The sequence below is a fragment of the Calonectris borealis genome, chromosome 11 (assembly GCF_964195595.1).
Source record: "Calonectris borealis chromosome 11, bCalBor7.hap1.2, whole genome shotgun sequence".
NCBI classification, from domain to species: Eukaryota; Metazoa; Chordata; class Aves; order Procellariiformes; family Procellariidae; genus Calonectris; species Calonectris borealis.
In genome coordinates this window covers 10,707,161-10,725,313 of record NC_134322.1, presented here as the reverse complement: position 1 = coordinate 10,725,313, position 18,153 = coordinate 10,707,161, and the positions used below count along the sequence as shown (strand labels likewise).

The window sequence follows — 18,153 nt, the reverse complement described above, 5'->3', positions numbered from 1 at the left end:
TCGGAAGAGTGAAAGTGAGAAAACTCATGGGTTGAGATAAAGACAGTTTAATAAGTAAAGCAAAAGCCGTGCACGCAAGCAAAGCAAAACAAGGCATTAATTCACTACTTCCCATCGGCAGGCAGGTGTTCAACCATCTCCAGGAAAGCAGGGCTCCGTCACGTGTAACAGTTACTTGGGGAGACACCACCATCACTCTGAACGTCCCCCCCTTCCTCCTTCTTCCCCCAGTTTTATATGCTGAGCATGATGTCATACAGTATGGAATGTCCCTTTGGTCAGTGGGGGTCTGCTGTCCCAGCCCTGTCCCCTCCCAGCTTCTTGTGCACCCCCAGCCCACTCACTGGTGGGGCGGTGTGAGGAGCAGAAGAGGCCTTGACTCTGTGTAAGCACTGCTCAGCGATAACTAAAACATCAGTGTGTAATCAACATTATTCTCATACTAAATCCAAAACATAGCCCCATACCAGCTGCTGTGAAGAAAATTAACTCTATCCCAGCCAAAACCAGCACAGCTGATTAGGTAGTATTAACAATTCTGTTTTGAAGTGACAGTTGGATTCCATTTTTTGAAAAATAGTAATATAGCTAAGTGTGTATTTCTCGGTATTTTAATTGTTAAGATTCAATAGGTAAGCAGTTCTTGAAGAAACCAGAAAAGGAGGTTAGTTTTAAAGAGGAAGGAAAGCTATCTCTGTGAAACAAAATATGTTTTAAAAACACAGCATTGTGTAAATGTGATTCGTAAGCACATTTTTTGAATTATATTGGCCATTGTGTGCAGTTACACAGTTACACAGTGAAGATTGTGCTTAACAGAATTGAGTGATGGCTGTGTGGAGTGTGTGAGATCCAATATTTAAACGAGCATTCCATGAGGATGCTCCATAAGAATGCCTGAACATAGGGAGGAACAAAGAAGATGTATGTTACGTTGATTAACAGTGGTTTCATGTTTACCTATTTAAGAACATTAATATATGTTATATGTTCCATTTACATGTTAATTTTGAGGAGCCATAACTGTGTTCTTGTGTATTCTGATGTTTGACTGCTGGACCTATCTGCTAGGTTATTGGCATCCTCTGGGCGGCTGGGGGAGTGAGTATTTTTAAGCATGTTAAAGCATGTACAAAATCTGAGATTATTCTCTAGATTTTTTCTTTTTTTTTTTTTTTGCAAGACTTACACTCTTCTACTTCCAGAGCAAAGAAAAGTAGATCCATGCTACTGTCATCTTCTTTCCTTTTGTTAAGGTAGCATTGTGTAATGTTACCTTTTTGTAAATTTCTTAGAAGCTGCAAATCGACTTTGCAGTTTTTATAGTTTGCCTTATTTCTGCCATCTGCTTGTAATACTTTTTAAGCATAGGTTGGGAAAAGCAAAAAGATCTTCTAAGTCCATGGTGTACAGTAAATGATAACGAAGGTTGGATTTTTAATTAAAACAACCTCCTTTGAGACTGCTGTTGGCAACTAATATCTCCTGGAGGTGACTTTAAAAATTAATAGATTCTATAGTAAAACTGCTAGGTGTTTGCTTTTACTGTTTAAATAACAAAGTTTGTCAGCTGTTACAGCACTAGAATACATGGGAAAATAATTTGTGGTTGGGTTACAACAGGTTGGCGGCTTATATTTATCTGTCTTTGGAAAGATTTAAAATTTGACTTTCGTATGGTACCAGTATGTCCCTGTTCTTTTATCAGGTTTTCTAAAGACACAAGAATTGTGCAAATATGTTTTGTCCGCCAGTTTCTTCTGTCTGAACTTCTGAAATTATTTGCCAATTCCAACCAAATCAGACAAAGTTGTAAATTTTCTGAAAATTGGTGATTGGGCAGAGTAGACAAACAAATTAGGACCCCTGATAAGAGAGTGTAGTGTGATCTCCTTCACTTTAGATATTAGAATATCTAAAACCAAAACCAGTAGGAAGTAGGGCCATATTGGCTTCTTTTGGAGCTACTTGCTTTATGTAATGAGGCCATGGTTATTTGATGATGCCTGTGGTTATTTATTCTTAAGTATTGCTATGTGCAGAATTAGGTGTTCATGCAGTATATGCTGTTTCTTTCTCTTCTTTCTACTAGCGTTTTACACTGAACTGCAGTGTAAAAACTGTTCTGAAACAGAATGGTTGAATGTAGGTGTATAAATAAAAGCAGAGCTTGGCATTTAGGGACAGAGTATAAATGTTCCAGTTTGCTCTTCTGGAGGTTCAGAATTCTGTCTTTATCTAACCCAGTGTAAAAGAGAGCTATTTAGTAATTAGTTACGACCGCTTTCAAGTAGTTTTAGCTGTTGCTATATGTATTTAATATAAAATACTGAGAAAATGTAGATTGGATATCAGATGTTTGTTATGATGAAATCCTCTACTAACTTTATAGAGATTTATGTATAAATGTCACAGTGATGTGATGCAATGTCAGCAATAGGAGGCAAACCATTTATGTTACTTCAAGTCCATCATTCTTACAATCCTGCTGAATAATGTAAATAAATAGACTTCACTAAAGAAATTCCATTTCTACTTTTCAGTGGTAATAAAGAAAAGTCTATTGACCAAATAACCTGATGTACTAAAATTATATTTTGTGACTGCACTAGGGAATATAAAACCTATAATGCCCTTACCATTTTTCTTCAGATAATATGAAAGGTACTTCTTTCTCCTCAGTTAGCTTGAAATCAGGATTTTTTCTTCTTAGGTGTCACCATGAAATAGGCACCTTCCCATACAATTCTGCATGAAATTATGATGATAATTGTTTCTTTGTTTTGTGGTATAGCTTGTTTGCATATCTTAAACCAACAGATTGTAGTGTACTTCATCTATTTCCTTTCTAATGTTTCCTAAAAACTGTGTTGGAAAAAATCTAAATCCTGTAATTTTTGCCCAACCTTCAGCTAAAAAGACATTACGTTGTCTTGATAAAAAGAAGAGAACACTTATAAAGCTCCAAGCTCTGTAAGAAATTACTATCTTCTTGCAAGTAAATTAATTTTTATGTTTAAAGGCAATATGACTTTCAGTGACTTCAGTGTGATCTGAACCCATCATCTTCTGTTTGCATTAATAGTTTGTTCTAAATTGTAGTTGGTGCATTAGAAATGAATATGGCATGAGTCATCTGAACAGCCTGTCAGATTTACAGGTTAACATCTGAAGATGGCAGCCAGTAATATAATTAATAGAGTAAGATATGCTTTTCAAAAATTAAAAACCCTACTTATGCTTATTGTGAAATAAATTTCATTATAACAGTGTACGTCTGAATCCAGCTAAGACCTTTGGAACTGATCTAAGAGAGGAATATGTAGTAATGGATGAAATTTGAATCTCTGGACATAATTTAGTTTGTGTAATTGTGAGCTTAAGAGAGAAAAGTTTGTAACATTCTGCTTCAAGTTTATTCTTTCTGTATTGCACATTTAGTATGCGAAATAAATCAAAGGTTAGTATATCAGTCAAGAGGGTTTTCCAGGGCAGTGTATGACAGCTTGATATTGATATCTTCGTTTTGTTACGTGTCTCAGAATGAATGATAATTGCTATATAATATAATACAAAACAGTTATTGAGTATTCCCCTTTGCAGGAGCCCTGTAAGATTGTTGTATGAAATTTTATGTAAATTCTGATTTGGATAACTTTCAGTTGTTCATTTTGTGTATACACTTTTATTTCTACTGTGAATTGCCTATTGGTTTGAGTTGCAATAGAAAAGATAAGAAATAATTTTAGTAGGTGTGCATTAGTTTGTGAATGGAAATAGTTCCATAGACATTAAGCAGTTTAATCCAGAAATTAATGAACTTCAGAAGGATTAGGAAGACCACTGGATGTACTCTGTGCTGAACTGTAGCAAACAAGCTGCACTTGAGAGAGCTGTCCTTAGGGATGCTGTTGTCAGAAGCCTTTGAGTGCCAGATGGTGAGCAGAACAGCAGCCAATGATTTAACTAGAACTTAATTCTGAAGAGTAATCCAGAAGATTTTCTATAAATTACTTAGATTTAAAGATGTTAACAGAAATTACCCCCTTAGTTTCATGAAGTCAAGCACGTGTCCATGAGCTCATGGAATTTAAAGTGGTAAAAACTGTATGGAGAGAAAGTATTCTCAGCCACTTCAAAAGCATTGGCATGTGAGGTGCATCACAGACGCTTGTTGACAGTGGTAAGAATCTTTTGGAAATCAGTTGATATTCTGGATGTGATGTTTCCTTTTTAAAAAGGTCTGAAGTTTAAAGGTTAAAAAAATAAATATAACACTTTCTTTAACAATCAGAGGCTAATTTATGTTTGGGTTTTTTGTTTTGATTATTATTCGCTATGAATTTTTGAAATGTTTTGGAATGAAGTCTCTCTTTGATAACATGGAAGGGTAGAAAAGCTATCATATTCAGAGGATTGATTGCGTGAAGAAGTTTAGTTGTTGTTCAGTTTGAACTAAATGAGTTACCCTGGGGGAATGTGGGAATAAAGAAGAAGTCGGCAGTAGCTTGCTTACATTACCTGAAATATGATTCATTTAATCAACAATCTACTGAATGGTAATAGTATGTATATTATACTCTTTTCCACATTATTATTTCTATAGCATTTGTTTACCACATGGTTGAGGTTAAGATGAGTTAGTAATAATGTGGTTACCCATCTGTCAGCTCTATTACTTGTGCCTGGTTCACATGTATGGCGTCTGGATGCTGTAGCATCTCTCTGGAGGTAAGGAATCTCTCTTCTTCTTTCTGCTCCAGAATTTTCATTTACTGTTTTTTCTGTGACTGCATGGTCCCATTTTTTTCTGCCACTATTATGAGGCTGTAGATCCTTTCTTATGGAGTGAAAAAAGGGGAGGGAAGAAATATGGTAAGGAAGAAGAGGAGAGAATCTTTCTTCTGGTTTGGGCAGCATTTGTTCAGAATTGATTTCCCTTCTGATTGGTTTTGCCAACTGGAGAAATTGAATAAATCAGGGTATAATTTAAAACTAGTTTTGTTGCAGATCCAGTGCCTTATGTGCATTAATCTTGTTCTGTGTTCTGCTTGAGTGTGCTACAATTCTATATAAGGATTTATTTGACAACATTATCTTTTTGTGGTTTCCAATGATACTACCAGGAGTGACTAATTTTATAGAAATTGATGCTAACAGGAACCAGGATGGAAGTCTGGGTTGTGTCTACTAGCTAAAGTCCCACCCACACTCAATCTGCTTCTTATCAAATTGATAATATAATTAACTGTGCTTATATGTATTGCAACTTACACCAGTGCATTTGGAATTTTAAGGTACCTTTAACATTTGTGATTAGGGCTATCTGACACCTAAATATACTGATACTTTTAAAAATACCATGTAAAGGGAAAGAAAGCAAACAAACTTTTTTCTTTTACTTATTTACACAAATGAAGAGTATTTTTGGGCAATAAAATGTGCTGGAATGCATACATATGTCCTTGTGTATACTATGCCATCATATATAGACTGCATTTATGACACCCTTGGCTGTCTCATCTGTACTTTCCCTATCAATCTCTCTCCTCTGGGAATTTTTCAGACATTCCAAACCCTTAAATAGCTTTGAACAGCTGCCTTCAGGAAAAAAAACTCATCATAAAAAAAGTTTTCTCCTCCACCATCTGCTTTGCATTTTGTATTGCTAAGCCTCACTCTCTTTTGCAATAAAATAAACAAACCAAGCAGAAATACCACACTATCCCAAATTTCAGAGATACATATTCTTAATTCTGTCACAATGATTGTTTAAGAGATGATATTTTAAAAGAAAAGAAGTTGCTGCGAAGTTTGTAGTGCCAGTTTTGTCATACTTTTGCCTTTTCTATGACATGTAATGTGTCTGTCCCAGGTTCTGAGTTCTGAAAGTCTGTGCTTCAAATTCTGACATTTTAACCTGGGGGCCTCTCTTAGGTAATTTTTAGAGAGATTTTTAATTTATGCATAGTTTTCTTACTCTTCTGAGTTGAACATTTGGATTCAAGGTAAGCATGATAACTGTGTTGAAAGTGATTTCCTTAAGTTCCAGGAAGAATTTTGATAAAATGAAGGGTCTCATTAAGCATTTTTTAAATTAAGTCTCTTGCAGAATGTGTTGTATGCAGAAAAGCATCCATATTATGATATAAAAAAAATCTTACTGGCAGTGAGTTGGTCTCAGCCAACTGTTCAGGGCTTTCTGCCCCTAATTAATCCAGTTAAGGGCAGAGGAGGCGTCCAGTAAGTGTCTCTACTGGCTACACATAAAAACTTTGACCCTTAAGTGATGGGTTGTTTCCCTATTTGGGAGTGTGGAATAGTTGATATAGGGATGTGATTCAATCATCTTTTTTTTTTTTTTTTTTTTGAAGTAGAGATCATATTTACATGCTTGTTTTGTAAAGAAAAATTACTCTACTGCTGTAGTGCTTCCCACTGTTTTCTTCCTCTTCCTCTTATCATTCATTACTACTACTGCTATTCAGGAAATCTTGAACTGTGTTTTGTAAGTGTGGAAATTAAAGTAAAGAGAGGAATTGACTTGTCAAAGGCTACTAAACAAGCTAAAATTACTAATAGGGTACTTTTGTTTTTAATGCTCTGTTCATCAGACTGTGTGCTTGATCCAATTGACTGAAAGAATCCTAAACCATCTTAATACTAAAAATCGTTGTTCTTGCCTCTTTCATATGAGCAAATGCAGGCGTAAGGACACATCATGTAGATGGGGTTTTGCTGTGTTCACCTTCTTGAGTTGAAGTCAAGATTTAAGATTTAATTTGTGATTAGTTTGTCCAGCTGTACTGTACAAATGCATGTTTTATGATAGAGAGAATTCTTCTGTTTCTTCTCTTGAGTTAGAATTCTACTAAGAATATTCGTATAATGTAAAAATACATTGGTTATTATTTTGGAAATAATTTATTAATGCTGGAAAGCAATATATATTTCCATTGCTCCCAATGCAAAAAAAAAAAAAATAATTGAAAGCATTCTAGTTCCATGAAAAGAATTATATCTGCATAACTTAATTATTTTTTCCTGCTTTTAAGCCATGGTGATAAAGATTTTTTTTTTTTTAATGTAGGCACCTGACAGCACTTTACATGATTTTCGATATTGAAATTACTAAACAGAATAGATTATTCTTAAGAGTATCTGTAATGATTTGTCTTGGTTTCGGCTGGGATAGAGTTAAAATTTCTTCCTAGTGCTGTATTTTGGATTTAGTATGAGAAGAATGTTGATAACACACTGCTGTTTTCAGTTGTTGCTAAGTATCTTGTCAAGGACAACTACCCTCCAGCAAGCTACCAAGCTACTATCCTCCCAAGACTGGGAGAAGGGAACACAGCCAGGACAGCTAGCCCAGCTGGCCAACCGGGTATTCCATACCATGTGATGTCATGCTCAGTATATGAATGGTAGGCGTGATCCAGGAAGTACCGATCGCTACTTGGTTATAGGTCAGCGCGAGTGGTGAGCAATTGCATTGTGCATCACTCATTTTATATATTTATTATTATTATTATTATTATTATAATCATTATCATTATTATTATTTTCTCTTTTCTGTTCTATTAAACTATCTTTATCTCAACCCACGAGTTTTTTCCCTCACTCTCACCGTTCCGATTCTCTCCCCGCCCCACTGAGGGGGCGAGGGAGTGAGCGAGCAGCTGCGTGGTATTTGGCTGCCTGCCTGACTATAGCAGGATCGTAGGTTCAGCTCTTTTATATGGAAAATTAATAGAAACAGAGGAGGAACTGGAAAGAGAAGATGACTAGTATCTGAAATTAATTTCCTTGTTTGGAACTTATTAAATTAGAAGATAACCTCATATCACAGATTTTTATTTAGGGCCAGATTTAAAAATCAAATGGGCAATTTCAGGCAGTGCTGTTAGATTTTATATATGTGTAACTCATTTTGCTGTTTAAAATGCTTGAAAAAAGTTGCATTTAAAAACAAGTCTGTTTATATTGCCTTATGTAAGAATGATAATGTCATTCCTAAGTTTTTATTATTTATTGCTTTAAATTTTACATTAGAGCACTTTGTTTTAAGGCAGGGTTTACCAGTGAGTAGATCGAAATTGCATCAGAATATTAAAATTATTTTTTGTTGCTGTTGTCCCAGTTTTAAGTCTTTTGTCCTTTATGAAGTTATTCACTTTATGGAAAGGTAGCTATAGCAAGCAAAGACTTTTCCCTGCATTGAACATTTGCTGTAAAGACTACCTTAAAATAATAAAAATACCACAAGTAATTTAAAATGACAGTATTTGATCCCTGTGTATTTGGAAGAAAAGTCTGGTCGTTTTTTCTAACTATCTTGGTATAGATAAGCTTAGATTAGTACACTGTATGCTTAGTCTTAGTTGTCATTCTAGCTCAGAAAAACATACTGGACGTGGTGTAAAAAGCAATTTTGAAAATTGGCTTGGATCTTTTCTGAAAAAGTGAGAATTCACACATCAGTGGAACTTATTTTGACAAAATAAACAGAAGTTTATCGTGGTGGCCTCTTCCTAAACATGGTAGAGGAAGAGTTTGCTAATTTTAGCTGACTTAAAATATATAGTATCATGGGGACAAAAGGCATTCTGCATAAGTTTTTACTTATGCCAAATATAGCATTCTAATTATTGTGATTTAATTTATTTTAAAATAAATGACATTTCCAAATACTAATGTTTTAAAATACAACATAGGCCTTTAACTCAAGAAGAGATAGCTCATCGGCGTGAACTTGCGAAACGAAGGCATGCAGAAAAATTGGCAGCAAATCAAGGAAACGAGCTGTCAGAAAAGCCCCCAGGTGAAAATTCATCTGAAGTAACTGGGAACACTGGTGATACGAAAGGTATGTAATGCTCTGCTATCTGTTTTTCTCAGAGGATGTTTAATAGTAGTGTCTAGGTGTTGTCAAGGGCTGTGTACTTTACAGAGAATCATCCACATGCCAGTCCAAACAGTTCAATAAATGGAACTGAACGAAGAGTGAGGAGGGATTTGTAAGAAAGCGATAATTCATAAATGCTGTAAGAGTGCCATGGAAACCTGTTCCTGTAGCCTGTGAATGTGCTTGGTCTCAGAACTTTGAGTCAGTGAAGATAGATGATGCTTGAAGGAGATACTTTCCTGAAAAATTAAATAATTTTCACTCTAAGTAGAAAGGTGCGGCGATTGACTTTTGTCCTGCTGTGTGGGGAAGAAAGATTCAGGTTTGTTTAGGTTACTGCTAGAACTTTCTTATGGCCTTGTTATTAGCATGCTTTATGCCAATATAACTTAATTCCTTTAAGCTTTTATGAGAGTAACTGTTTCATTAAAAAAAAAAGAAAACCAAACAGCCTAATAATAAATTGATACAAAAGCAGTGTATGAGCAACAGGACTGGATTATGAGCTACAATGGGGCATTCTTGCCGTCTTTTAATGTGTCACTAAATGTGATAGGATAATATGTAATTGATTATTTTTTTGTCTGATGATGAGGCAGAAACTGCCTTTTATAACTGCTTTTATAACTGCTTTTATACTTCATATATTTTTCTAACTTTGATTAGGTGAAGAGCAACAGCTCACTGGTCAAGTAGAGATCATGACCTCAAAGGCAGTGAAACAGGAAGCAGACAACAAGGAGTCTTTCATTGCTTTTGCTAGAGTGTTCAGTGGCATCGTGCAGCGAGGGCAAAAGATCTTTGTTTTAGGACCAAAATATGATCCTGCTGAGTCATTGCATAAGGTAAGAGGTGACAGTGAACTGATACCATAACTTGGGATTCTTTTGAAACACCAATGACTTAATTTTTTATACGTTGCTCACTCAAAAAAAAAAAAAAGTTCAAGTCAAAAATTCCAAAAAGTATCAAAGTAATTTAGGTAATTGTGGTAATACCTGATTGTGTCCATAAACTCATTATAAATCTTAACATTTCCAAAATAGTTTAAGTACAGTGTTGTACTAGCTAACAATAAATTCAGTATGTGCATACTTTGATTCAAAGAGAACTTGCAAAGGAAAAAAACAGTGCTTTTGTGGAACAGGAGGTGCATAATAGTATTGAAAAAAATGGTGTTAAATGTTTTGAGATTGTGATCATAGAAGTTCATTACTTATGAATTTACTTTAAAACGTGTTTTATCAGTGACAATGAAAAGTGAGCTAGAAGTAGTACACACCTAAAAATCACCAAAGAAAGCATTATTTTTTATTTTCTTAGTAACATTTGCTCGTTTGCCACAAGACTGAATTTTTGGAAGGGGAGAAAATATTTTCAAGTATATATTGGTTTTTAATACCTAACTTTTGAAATGAAAATGCTTTAGAATGTATTTCTTAACTTTGGAATGCAAGGAGGTTTTGAGAAAGACGTTTTTATCGGTTCTAAGTGATAAATATCCAACACTGATTGTTTTACTCTGTGTAGCTGTCATCCCAGTGTTCTGCTACAAATGATCTGCCATTAGTTCCTCATATGACTTGCTGTACATTGGAGAATCTGTACTTGCTTATGGGAAGAGAACTTGAAGATCTTGAAGAAGTACCTGCAGGAAATGTTCTGGGTAAGATGTAACTAGTATTTAATTTCCTAGAGCTTGAATCTTTGTATCATCCAAAATACACTGAAATTGTTTTGATGTGATTAATAAGGAAACTCGAATAAATCTATGAATGTTTTTAGGTATGTTGTGTGTGCAAAAAATGAAGGCATTCTAATTAAACTGTGATTTCTGTGAACTTTGAATTGTGAGGAGGGAGAAGATGCATGAATAGGAGAAAACTAGGGATTACATTAGCCTGTTATCTTCAGGTTGGAGTATTGCCAGGTAAGCATCGCTGCCAGGAATTGCCAAAGGCAGCAGTAAGGTCTCATATTTTATAAATTGCAAGGATTATTTATAACATTTTCCCAACAGTGGAAATTCTGTAATATGACTTCTCTAGTGATGAGGATAATTGTAGTTTTATTTATGGGTCTGCTTGAACTATGGTGCTAAAAATTATTTCTTTTATGGCTGTGGCAAATTTTGTACTTTCTCCGTGGACAAGATTCTAAGTGATAAGTCATCCTAGTCACTGAGTTATGCTCTTTTTGCTTTGCTCTAGAGTATGAATAGCATTCTTTGCTGGTCTTGTCCTTCATTTGTTTTTTTTTAATATCGAAAGTAGTATTTAGAATTTAGAAAGTGTAAACGTTAAAAATTATTTGGTTCTTTATTTTTTTCCATTTTGTGAATGAAAATGTACGAACTACAGCAAAATATAAGATTTTTTTTTTCCATGTGTATTGTCTGATTTTTAGAAATTTATAGGAAATATATAGTAAATTAAAAATAGGTGTACTCTGTCAGGGTTGGATTTTGTTAATCTAGGCAGTTAACCATGCTGGTCGCTTTTAGCATGGGCCTGGTGTTCAGAACATAAGCAACTGGTGAATTAGTTTTATTTGGAAGCTTAATATTTTAAAATTCTGAATTATACCTTACTCTAGTCTGATGCCCAAGTTGACCATTTTCAGTATAAAAATGTATTAAGTATATGGTCTGTTTACTTCCAAAAATGATTAACAGTTTGGAAGAAAAACACCACCCCAAAACACTCTGCAGTGAAAGTGAAAGGATACCGTCTTCGTAATTGCCAAACAATAAATGCTCCTGGAGCTGCCTCATGCAGAGAAAAATATATTGTGAGAGTTATATTATTTCTTTAATGTTAAGAGTTGGACCAAATTTCAAGAAACATTTTTGTAACCAATTAATTCTACCAAAAAGTTGTGAGTAGTCTCTACTGCTGAAGGCTACTCTTCAGTGGGGTCTAGCTTTTCCATAAAGAAAGGATGTTGTTTGAGTAATACGAAAGTTCTACATGGGGACACAAGATTTGTCATATTTAGAAGAATTCATTAGAGTTTTAAGATCAGAGCTCTTAGCCACACTATGTTTGGTATTTCATCTTTTTTTACCAGATCATTGGCTAGTCTCTTTATATATTGACAAAACAGGTTTTCATTTTTACCTAGAACATAAAAGCTCAAGTATATATATATTTTTTTTTAAAGCTGATGTAATTTTAAAGGATTTTTAAAACTAAAAGCCCTAAATACCTTCTTGTTCATTTGTTTCTCCCATTTCCCTGTAAAGCTGCATTGTTAATTTACATAAATTCAATAAACACCATTACTGATTTGATGATGATTTACCTCACTCAGGAGAAAATGCAATACATTTATATGAAAGGAATTTGTAACAATGATGATGCAAGACTTTTATTATTCCAGTTAGTAACAATGATTTCTGTTTCAAAGGCCATTTATCTTCCAGCTTTAAGGCATACAGCAGTGATTTCTCTCCAGCCATATAAGGAAATTGTGTATAGATTATCTAGTAGATTAAGGAAGCTTTTCTGAAAGCTCTGTAGTTTTACTCTGTATAATTAAATTATTACCATAAGGAATACACAGTTAATCATGACTGCCTATTTCTACTTTAAAACTCGTGGTATGGTGTTTTTTCAGATTTTTTTTCTTCAGGGTTTGGTGGTTTTTTGCTATTATTTATAGGTTGTTTCTTACAAGGAAGAATCTTCTTGGTCCTAGTGAGCAGCCTTTTTATTCTTTATACTGGCTTATGCAAAGGTTTAACGATCAAAGACATGGCTTGATACATAGGTTGTTTTACTGAAGATGGAAAGATTTCACCCCTTGTTCCTTGTGTTCAGTTAATATTTCCATAAAATACTAATCTCCTTTTAATTGCTAAAAATATGAGAAAATATTGTAAGAGGAAAAGATAATGAAGGCATACTGTATTTGAACTACAAAGCTGTCACACAAACAGAATTCAAGAACATCCAGCTGAAAAGTCATGTCCCTGTCTAATATGCATAGCCATTCTGGCAAGCTTCAGAAAGTTATTTTCTGGTATTATTCTGAGTTCCTGGAAGTTAGGGGAGACAGACTGCTTTGCATTAGTTAATTTGTATTGCAAGTTTGCAGCTCAAATGTTTTGTCAAAAGTATTTGTCAAAAAGCTTTAAGCAGTATGTCATTTTCAAGTAACGGCAAGCACAAAAGACTGCCTCCTTCAACATAGCTGTTTATAATTCACAATTTTTCTTCTTTACAATCTCTGTGACTACTATACATTTTTTGTAGTCCTTGAGTAGGAGGTAAAATATGATTTAAAACAAATGAAAAAGTTCTTGGGGACCAAGGATAATAAAGTATTTGTAATAAATCTTCTTTTAAAAATTATTTGTCAGAATATTCTATGAAAAGAGTAAAATTCTTGTCTCTGACAAAAACACCTGGTTTGCAGAATCTGTAATTTAGAAGCGCTATTGATTTCTTCACTTTGAGAACTAAAAAGGAATATGTGAACAAAATGCCTTCTGAGGAGAGAGTACTGTCTTATTTTCCACTTTTTTTCCCCTGCACTTCTGTTAGCGGTCCTGTGCCAGCAGACAGGAAATTGTACTTGGTAACTGGTTCTACTTTGTACTACTTTGAATGAACAAAGATCTTGCAGGAGGAGAATATAGTTACTGGGGCAGAAGATTAGGTTATACTAGATTAGGTATGTGCCTTCGGGTTCCAAATGGCACTTGTATTTAGTTGAAACTGCTTAGTGAAAAACGTGATCGTCATTGGAATGGGCCATGAAAAGTATCTTGGGGTTTAATTTGGAAAACTGTTGAAGTACTAATCCAAAAATAAATCATGTCTCGATGCACTGTTTCATGAATGGCTTGTTTTTCTGTATTGTGTCACAGGCCTTTTGCATGATATGCAGTTGCTGAATTTGAACCTCCCTGTGGTCATCAGGTCTGAGAGTCCTGGGAGTGTGAGCCTTGTCTTGCAAATGGTCCACCTCCTTGTCCTTATTGCAGTGCTAACCTTCTTTGTATCGTTCTGTCCTGTCTTAAGGGCCATATGAACTTCTGTACCAGCTTCACTTGTCTTGTAGTTGGGCTGATGCCTTATTATCTTAACAGAAACAGCGTTACCTGTTTTGTAAATTCTAACTAGGTATATCAAAATCATGCTTAAATTCCAAATATAGAGTACTCTGTGCTTGCAAACATTAAATGTGACAATTATGTATGTCACTTAAATCTGTATCTCAAAATCAGTTGAGATCTTTTGATTCCAAGATATATCGGGCACATTTTGTGCTCACGTTTTGAAAACTGCCTGAATATCCATTGGAAAGAAAAGCTTGTATCATAGACGTTGGATACAAGTCTATGTGCTGTTTTGAAAACATTGCCCTTCAGTACTTGAATATTAAATTCCAAAGACTGCTTGACTGATGTATCATTGCATGTTCTTAATGACACTATAATTAACACTGACCTGTGTTTGCATAATCTAGTGCTATGCAAATAGCAAGCTACTGTAATTGCACCACTCTCTTTAAATATTTGTCCTTCTTCGCTATGGCAAAAATATATCAGAGAAAGGAGCTTGATGTAGACAATCGTCTGGCTGTCCAGATGCGTTTAGCTTCTTCAGTTTGAGTATTATAGAAGATTAGGTTCTTGCTGGGACACTCCCTTGTTGCACAGGGAACATCTATGGTACTGGAGGTTCCTGCTACCATGCAAGCATCTTCTCCAGATATTTTGTATTTGACAGGAAGTGAACCCCTGGTTGTTGCGTGAAATCCATTGATCTCTAGTTTAGATACCATAGCTTTTCTTACTAGTGCTTAGTTTCTCTTAAAAAGGAGAACTATAAGTGGTCCAGTTATGAAAGGCTGATTGATTTAATTTGGATGTTGTATGTAAGTTCTTCTGTTGCCAAGTAGTGTTAGGTACTGTTTAACAAACTATAGAGACTGATAATGCAGGTACACAAGTAGAAGAATTAACACTAACAAAAACAATTTTTATTTTGAAATTTTTTTTGTTAATGAAAAGTGTGGGGAAGCAGTATTTATTATGTCATTTCATGAATGAAAAAATACTGCTTTTTTACCAGGAGGGAAAACAATAACTTAAATTGAAACAGTGTTAAAAGTTCCACAAAGGAGATTATTACAGGCAAGTTTTAAATTATTTCCGTTATGTTTCTATGTTAAGAATATTTCATCTAAATCAAGACTACCTCTATCACAACAGTAAGTATTTTAAAGCATTAATAGGTCTGTATTCTGGGGAATGCAAGAGCAAGTGGGGACAGTTGGTTTGCTTGTTCCCATGCAGGAATCTCTCTCTCTCTTTATCTATCTATCTATCTATCTATCTATCCATCTATCTATTTATTTATTTAAACCAGGCAAAGGAAAAGTACAAATACAGAAAAAGCATAATTTTGTAACACTTGTTCTGATATTTTTGTGGTTGAAGACGATAAAAAGAACTTAGTGAATGATCCCCAAAGTGACAAAGGAAAAATTAGAAGGCAATATGTGAGAAAAAAGTAATTTGGGCTCATATGTAAAGATTGAGCAAGTGCATGCCCTCCAGATGCACATAATAGCTTCTTCCCCCCGCCGCCCCCCCAACTCTTTGTTATTTTTCTTGTTGCTTTGTTGTAATTGAAGACAAAATGCCTTTTTTGTTCTATGCAAAAAGGGCTGTTTGAGTAACGAAAACAGTTGTTGGAGGTAGCGTAAAAATGCATTTTAAAAAGGCAAAAAGAAGTAGTGGTTTTTTGTGATGATATCAAGCACAGATGAAAGGCCTAGGATTCCCATACTGGGTATTGATTCTTATTTCTAAGTAATTTAAGCAAATGCTAATGTAAAAACCAAGGAACGTGTTTCTGAAACCACTGGTTTAGGACTTACATAAGTACAAGCATGTTTAGGTACTTGTATAAGTGAATGATGTTGTGGGTTTTTTTTAAACTTGGCTCAGTGTCATGTTTCTCTGAATAAAGAATTGAAGGATCATCAAGTGATACATTTTTGTTAATTGGAATAAAATTTATCTCAAGGCATGTTGCGCATGCACACTCATCGTGTGCACACAGGAGTTCAGAATAACATGCATCTTAAAATTGCTTTTTATCCACAAGTACTACAACAATAGTCTTTGTGTTTGCTAGCATACAAAAACCAGATTTTTCCTAGAGCTGCCTATATGACTATTTAAGCAAAGCTTTTGTAGTGCTTTAGTGTAATGCTTATAGGAGGCTAGATGATTTCCTGAATGTTTTCAAATGCAGTTAGCTATGTGAATATCAAGTGTTCTACCAAATTAAGAGCATTTGTTTCTTTAACTTACCAAATGATGTTGTTAAAAGCAGGAATCTAGAAGTCACTGCTGTTGCCAGCTCACTATGAACTGACTTCCTACATGATAGACTGCTGTGTACGTTGGTTTTTCCATTTCTAAAATGCTTGTTTTCCCATACAATGTTCTTTCATGTTTTAATTATTTATAAAGCACTTATAGGATTCTTGACATGTAAACAATATGACATGGGAAATGTAGGTGATTACAGGTTCATACTTCTGGATTTTTTTATACCTTTCTGAAGATAGGTGCCATACAGCTGCAGCTAGTGTGAAGAGCTGGTATGAAGTAGTATAGCTAACCTCATTACAAGGTGTCTAACAAGCATTTTATTCCTTTAGGACTTCATCGAACAATTTAGGAGCTTTTAATAAGCAGCCTCTGCTAAGAGCAAAGAGCAGCTGCAAGCAGCGATGCCATTTTAAAGGCCCAGAATGGTTTTCTAGGACTGATGCCAACTAGCAAGCATTACCACCTTCTGTGAAAGCCCTAGGAACAGTCCTGCTGTTGCACCAGCCTTTTATTTCTGTGCAAACATTTGGTGGGCTAATTTCACTCTCTGAATCAGTAATGTGATTATTTAGAAAAAAAAAAATAGCCAGCTTGAAGTGATTCCAGCTGTATGGGCTGTCTCATCTCAGCATACTATGATCAATGAACACAGGAGGGCAGTCTTTCTCAAGAATGTTACTGAAATTAGCTGAAAAAGTGAATGAAACAAAGAAAACTCAAACCTTTGTCTTCAGTTTTGGAATACTTACAATTTTTATTGCTAACTGCCATCTTATAACTCCAATAAAATAACCTTGCTTTTTTAACTGGTTTATAGTAGTCGAGCATTATTCAGGAAAAGGAATATAATTGAAAGGATTTTCTAATTGAATGATGTTTTATCTCTGTGAACTGTTGAGTTTACCTGACATCATTGTATCTATATTAATTTCCTACCCAATTAATGTTTTATGAATAGTTAAATTGTTGAAAAAATTAAATATGTTCAAGTTGTTTATTTGAGCTAAAGACATAATAGTTAATCTGTTGTTTGGCCTCTTTCAGTGCTGGAAACTGAAACCATTTTCTTAACTCTATTTTTGCTGTAGTGGACTTAGTCCCTTTGCAGTAACTGCTCTTTGCTGTGTGTGATTCCAACAAGCAGGCTGAGTAATTTGTGTTGCTTATTGTGCAATGTAACATAACATGGTGCGCAGCTAATGAACGAGTATCAAATGAAATTACAAGTGTATTTTGCTGATCATCTGATAAGTTTCCTTTACCCTGTTTGCCTTACCATTTCTGCTGTTTTATTTGTGATTCCATTTCAGGGGATTTGACTTGACAAACTTTATTGCAGAAGAAATAAGTGATTCATTACTTTGTTTTCAAATCAGTATTAACATATCACTGGAGAGGAAAAAATATGACACATCTTAGGTCAGAGGTATAGCCCTGATGTGTGTCTTTATTGACCCAGCTAAGGTTTTTTTGGGAAGAATACTCTGAATGGTTTATAATTTCCATATAAAGCCTTTTTAGGTTGGGTGTTCTTTTAATTTATATTGAAGAATTTAAATTGCTTTTTGAGTAGCTATGTCTTTTCTATTTTTCTGACTGTAGCTTCTTAAGATTATAAACAGAAATCATAAGTGTAGTAATTCTTTCTGAAGAAAACCACTTCTAAGTTCTCTAGTGCTTCTGGAACATTCTCTGCTCTAATTTTCAGGAGTTTATTATGAGATCTTAAAAATGTGTTTAGTCTTGCCACTGGAATACAAGTTTTTTTTTATAATATTTAAAAATTGAGCCTTATAGGATTATTTAAGCTAAAGTCATAATACATTCATCTAGCCAAAAATGCCTTTAAGTTTGCTCCTGACCACTGTTGGATTATAATGTCAAAAAA

The 18,153-nt window shown here is 34.6% G+C and overlaps 1 protein-coding gene across 6 annotated transcripts in view; it reads left to right on the top strand.

The window, feature by feature from the left end:
• Positions 1-18,153, top strand: part of EFL1 (elongation factor like GTPase 1) — an 83,852-nt gene that overhangs the window by 17,715 nt on the left and 47,984 nt on the right. For all 6 annotated transcript variants that reach the window (XM_075159947.1, XM_075159948.1, XM_075159952.1 and 3 more), the window contains 3 exons: positions 8,718-8,869; positions 9,575-9,753; positions 10,439-10,574. In XM_075159947.1, the coding sequence (XP_075016048.1) occupies positions 8,718-8,869; positions 9,575-9,753; positions 10,439-10,574 (467 nt within the window). The remainder of the gene's footprint in view (positions 1-8,717; positions 8,870-9,574; positions 9,754-10,438; positions 10,575-18,153) is intronic.